Source organism: Palaemon carinicauda, chromosome 15, assembly GCF_036898095.1.
Source record: "Palaemon carinicauda isolate YSFRI2023 chromosome 15, ASM3689809v2, whole genome shotgun sequence".
Classification (NCBI taxonomy): Eukaryota; Metazoa; Arthropoda; class Malacostraca; order Decapoda; family Palaemonidae; genus Palaemon; species Palaemon carinicauda.
The window spans coordinates 105,800,462-105,807,180 of NC_090739.1; the positions used below are offsets into that span (position 1 = coordinate 105,800,462).

Sequence of the window (6,719 nt, forward strand, 5' to 3'; positions counted from 1 at the left end):
CACAAATAGAAAATATAAAAAAATGAGAACAATGACCTATGAGCAAACTATCTAATATATATATATATATATATATATATATATATATATATATAAATATATATATATATATATATATATATATATATATATATATAGATTAATATATATACATATATTATATATATATATATATATATATATATATATATATATATATACACACACATATATATACACACAATATATATATATATATATATATATATATATATATATATATATATATATATATATATATATATATATATAAAACAAATGATTATGTGCAACCGGATGAGAACATAATCTCTAAATATCAGTACAAGGTAACATTAGTAATAGTTATATATACATTGAGTTTGTATATTTTATTGAAAACTAATTTCACTTTGGAACTATTAGCAAGCATATGACACATAATACCGTTCCAAATTGCGCATTGAATCAATATATGTTCTACAGATTTTTTAGTGAATCAATTTGATATAATTTGCGAAATTTTGAATAATTATTTGAAAAAGTAATGGAATAAAACCCTCAATATAGAAAATAACTAGTTACGTGTAAAGTAGAAATACATTCCTATATGGCAAATAATTAGGAAAATAAATGCATACATTACAAATAAATAAAATAAATAGACATACGCAAAGTTGAAAGTATAACCAAGTTTAAAGCAATGTTTTTTTTTTCCAACGCAGAACAATTTAGATTCGAAAAAATATGTTTTATCATTATGAGCCATAATCAGAGGAAATAATACCCATTGAAATATAGACTAATTGGTTGCCTGCAGGAGATATAATTATTTTTCCATGAAACTTTCAGCTGTGATAACAATAGTTTTTATGGGAGGAATAAAAAAAATTTCTCCAATCTGTAAAAGAAAATATTTTGGAAATTTTGAAAATGTCTTTGTTGGTTTGGTTTTACTTCTGTTTTCCATCCACTGTTTCCACCAGAAACTGAAGGGAGTTACCATAATCTGTACCAATATTTGTTATTTCCTTTTTATTCCAAATTAATTGCGCGTAAATCGGATAAATGCTGCCGTATTTTCAATAAAATTTATTTATATGAGGGTTGGATATAGTGGGTTCTGAAATATCTAAAGATTATACATTTATTATATTCATGCAGGGATTGTGAATTATCTCTCTCTCTCTCTCTCTCTCTCTCTCTCTCTCTCTCTCTCTCTCTCTCTCTCTCTAATCCCAACCTCCCATCCCACACCACTGACCTTTGATACGACAGTTAAACTTTACCTCGATGTATTAATCTCGTCCCAGGAGGATTAATACATATTAATCCTCCTAGATCTCGTCCCTTGTCATCTCACCCCATATCCTTTTCTTCCCCCCCCCCCACCTGCCAATTCCCCACCTTCCTTGTCTACCGTTCACCCCTTCTCTCTCTCTCTCTCTCTCTCTCTCTCTCTCTCTCTCTCTCTCTCTCTCTCTCTCTCCACGAATATATCGGAAGCCAGTATGAAGGAGACACTGCTGGGATCTGAGGAGGAGGAAGAGCGCCGTCGGGAGGAGGAGGTCATCACCACTCTCAACTATAAGCCCATCGCAGATGAATCCGGACGTCCTGGCTTAGCAACATGGTTTACGTGTGATGGCAGACGTTCGCAGCCGAGCTCCTCGGCCTACCAGCAATCAACTAAGAAGCCAGTAACACCTCTGTTAACGGCCACCAGTGATGTAAACAGTGAGGGAAACACTGATTATTTTGAAAATGGTAGTCCTCAATCATCCAACGGTGAAAATGAAGATAGTGAAGGATATGGAAACAGTAGAAACGAGGAGAATGGATTTACGTTGGTGAAATCTAACAAAAAAACAAAGAGAAATAAGAAAAAAGACAAGTCAACGAAATGAAAGTGTCAGTGATCGTGTAAATTGCGAGGATAAAAATCAAGGGATCAAGAGAAGTAACTTGAGCATTTCACATGATCAGAATAATGTTACAAGTGTCTTAAATCATCAAAAATCTCAACAATTCCCGCAGGCCAATACAGTGATGTACTTTCGTTGGGATTGTCAGCTTTCACAGGACGAGAGACTCAGGTGGATTGCAGATGTACATAAAAATGGATACCACATCAGTGCCAAACTTGGAAAATATGGTGTTATGGTGATAGGAGATAGTGATAAGACCGTAACGGATTTAACAACAATAGGTCATAAAGGGATTATATTGAATAAACCTAACACTACCGAGACTGTTAAAATCATAATCAAGGGACTCTACTCTTATTTGTCGCTTGATTGGATTAAAGAAAAATATACATGTTTGCAAGGCCTTGTATGGAATACCAAAAGTAGATATGGTAGAGAAGTGATAGGTTGGTGAAAAGGTGAAATACCCACTAGTATAGAATTAGACCACATTCATGAATCATTCACCATTGAGAAATATATTCCTAGACCTATTTTGTGTGGCAAGTGCTCCAAATGGAACCACAGAAGTACAGGATGCAATAGGCCCCCCAAATGCCGTTACTGTGCTGGAAGTCACTTATCAACAGTATGTAAAGAAAAAATCGCAAATGGAGAACAGTTTGTACCAAAATGTCCCAATTGTTATGGTACACACAATGCAACTGCACTGAAATGTCCAAATCACCCTGGGAATGAAAGTTCTGCGACACCTCAAGAGTCTGAAAATACAGATGCCATACAAGAAAATTCACCAGAACAATCCCTATTAAGTAACTTGAACTTTCCAGCTCCTTCGTGGATAACTGAAAACCAGCCATCTGACAACAATTTAATTGTAACCATGTTGCAATCATTTGAAGAAAAGCTCACTAAGAAAATAGAGTCAATAGAAGAGAAATTCATTGCCATAGAAAATAAGCAACTTGAGCTAGAAGAAAAAATGAGCCAGTTGATAATTCCAGATGAAGCCACCATCAGTAACAGACAAGTCCCTGCTGATGATATAGAAGCAGCTGTTGGAACAGTGATGAATGGTCATCCTTGGCCTCGGGATTTTTCTGTTAAAGATATTCGATCTGCACTTAAGAAGGTGTCAGCCGAGGATAAACACTCATATGGTGTAGCTTTGGCCAATTTGATAAAATGCATTATGGATTTTAAGCAGTCAACACATAATATTGACAGAACAAGTTCACAAGCAGAAGCTATAGTATAATGGAACAGCACCCTCTTAAGATTCTCACATGGAATGTTAATGGCATCAGGAATAAACATATTGAAGTGCAGCATTTCTGCCTTGAAAATGATTTGGATATTATCTGCTTACAAGAAACCAAGCATACAGATGCCAATAAGTATCAAATACGAGGTTACCAAATGTATACTGTGGACAGTCTCATGAGACAATCCCCTTATAGAGGAATGATTACCTATATCAAGAACAGCATACCTGTCTCTTATAGAATAGACGTCACCCTTGGAGAAGACACCAACTCCCAACTCTTTAACATACATGACGAGAAGGGAAACATCAAAATCAAAATTATGAATGTTTATATAACAGATAATAAGCTTGATTTCTCAGGGCTATATGAAATAGTTGATGGCCATCCTTGCATACTTGTTGGCGATCTTAACCCTGGATAGGTACGGTGGGTCGTACGCGACCCCGAGCGTCAAAAAAAAGAGGTTTTTCTCACGTGACTCACCCCCGTGACTGAATTTGTGGGTGATCGACCTGCAGGAGGTGTCTCCCCTACACGCTCTAGTAGTGTCCAGATGTGCATTGCTGTAGCTGTACTCCTTCCCCGATTTCTGAGACGCGTCGGGGTCGAGCGCGACCGAGTTTACCCTTCTAAGATAATTTGCATAATTATCAAAGTTATTACGTATTATGAAATTGTCGTAGAATGGTGCAACTTGTATAGGTTATCAGTTGTGGAAAGTCTTGGTGGATTGTTTGGCTACCATGTGCATGATTTTTTTTTTAGTTAAAATGTCGTTCATCACCACGAGGACCATTTTACCGCGAGTGCCCCTTTTTCATTTTTTTTCATTTTTTTGCCAAGTCATTTTTCCGTAAGATATTGCCAAATAGTGTCGTAAAACTTTTGCTTGTTTAGTGTTGGAAAGTGTGTCTAGATGATCTGGCTACCCATGCGTGACTTTGTTTTTGTCAGATACGACGTAGTTATTGGTATATTGGGTATTTAACTGCGGTTGCCAATTTCTGTTTTTTTTCAATATTTGTAAAAAATTTTACGTAGTAAGGAATTGCCGTATATTATTCATTTTTTTTTCATGTTTATGTGTTAGAAAGTGTGCCTTGATGGTTGGGCTAACACGTGCATGTCTTTTTTTTTATCTGAGATGCCGTATATTAGAATGTTGGGCATTTTACCGCGAGTGCCCCTTTTTCATTTTTTTCATTTTTTTGCCAAGTAATTTTTCCGTAAGATATTGCCAAATAGTGTCGTAAAACTTTTGCTTTTTTAGTGTTGGAAAGTGTGTCTAGATGATCTGGCTACCCATGCGTGACTTTGTTTTTGTCAGATACGACGTAGTTATTGGTATATTGGGTATTTAACTGCGGTTGCCAATTTCTGTTTTTTTTTTTCAATATTTGTAAAAATTTACTACGTAGTAAGGAATTGCCGTATATTATTGATTTTTTTTTTCATGTTTATGTGTTAGAAAGTGTGCCTTGATGGTTGGGCTAACACGTGCATGTCTTTTTTTTTTATCTGAGATGCCGTATATTAGAATGTTGGGCATTTTTCCGCGAGTGCCCCTTTTTATTTGTTTTGCATTTTTTTGCTTAGTCATGTTACCGTAAGGAATTGGCAAGTAGTGTCGCAAAACTTATATTTTTATAGTGTTGGAAAGTGTTTCTAGATGATCTGGCTACCCATGCCTATTTTTTTTTAGCCAGATATGGCGTATATGTAAGAATGTGTTCGATTTTCCTGTGATTGCCATTTTTTGGTTTTTTCCCATTTCTTTCAAAATTACTACGAACTAAGGAACTATCACAGAGTAATGATTCATTTATATGTTTATTTGTCGGAAAATGTGCCTTGATGGTTTGCCTAGCACGTGGCTGAAATTTTTTTTTTCTGAAATGCCGTATATTAGAAAGGCCATTTTTCCACGAGTGCCCCTTTTTATTTGTTTTGCATTTTTTTGCTTAGTCATGTTACCGTAAGGAATTGGCAAGTAGTGTCGCAAAACTTATAATTTTATAGTGTTGGAAAGTGTTTCTAGATGATCTGGCTACCCATGCCTATCTTCTTTTTTTAGCCAGATATGGCGTATATATAGGTATGTGTTCGATTTTCCTGTGATTGCCATTTTTTCGTTTTTTCCCATTTCTTTCAAAATTACTACGTACTAAGGAACTATCACAGAGTAATTATTCATTTAGATGTTTATTTGTCGGAAAATGTGCCTTGATGGTTTGCCTAGCACGTGGCTGAATTTTTTTTTCTGAAATGTCGTATATTAGAATGTTAGCCATTTTTCCGCGAGTGCCCCTTTTTATTTGTTTTGCATTTTTTTGCTTAGTCATGTTACCGTAAGGAATTGGCAAGTAGTGTCGCAAAACTTATATTTTTATAGTGTTGGAAAGTGTTTCTAGATGATCTGGCTACCCATGCCTATCTTTTTTTTAGCCAGATATGGCGTATATATAGGTATGTGTTCGATTTTCCGGTGATTGCCATTTTTTCGTTTTTTCCCAATTCTTTCAAAATTACTACGTACTAAGGAACTATCACAGAGTAATGATTCCTCTAGATGTTTATTTGTCGGAAAATTTTGTTTACTTTTTTTTTGATTGAATATCATCAAATTTTTTTAGCTAAAATATTGTTTTACATTTTTTTTTCGATTTTATTTCCCTTCAAAAAAAAAATTTTGGGTCAGAATTTTAATTTTATAGTCGTAAAATAATCGACAATTATCCAGCAACCCACCATACAATTTTTATGCATATCCAATAATAATTAGATTAGTAAATAACACCTTGAAATTGACATACCCTTCCTACATTTCAAGTGGCAGATTAGGGAGTCTGAGTCAGTGTGGTTGGCGGCCATTTTGTGGACATATCCGAAGCGTAAGCTGCCCTATCTATATATATTCTTGTTCCCTATAGAATTTGTGATATTTTGGTATATTTTTACCTGCATATATATCATATTATATATTAAATATATGTATTTTTTTACGAAATTTCTAAGTACTCAAAAAATTACCTTTAGATATGGCCCCTGATATAAATGTAATTTACAAAATAATGAAGATTTTTTTACATATTTCTATTTTAGGATAACATATGTTTATTCCCTAAAAAAATTAGCCACTTCCTATTTCATTTGGGTACCCAAAAAAATTCATGAAATTTGGACAAATTTTTTTGGCCAAAAAAAGTTACCCTTTTTTTCTCATTTCAGATCTTCACCTCCATGGGTCTGACTTCATCCAAAATACATCAAGATGTGTCCTAAACATTCAAGAATCAATTCCTAAAAGGATTTGTGTATATATGTATAAACTTTTTTTTTATGAATTTTTATGTCAGGTCTTTTTTTTTCTACTTAATTTTTAAAAATATTTATAATAAATAGTTTTTCTGCAGATGAGTAGTATTTATCTTTACAGTTGTTTTAAGCATTCATTGAAGTTTTTTTTGGCAAAAGAAAAAAGGAGGTTACTGCAAAAACTGATTTTTCAAGAATTTTTTTTGGCGTC

General features: G+C 34.1%; 1 protein-coding gene across 1 annotated transcript; it reads left to right on the forward strand.

The window, feature by feature from the left end:
• Nucleotides 1-3,182: 3,182 nt before the first annotated feature.
• On the forward strand, nt 3,183-3,614 carry LOC137654123 (exodeoxyribonuclease-like). Its single transcript, XM_068387761.1, has one exon. It carries the CDS (start codon nt 3,183-3,185, stop codon nt 3,612-3,614), a length of 432 nt encoding a protein of 143 aa, XP_068243862.1.
• The last annotated feature ends 3,105 nt before the right edge of the window (nt 3,615-6,719 follow it).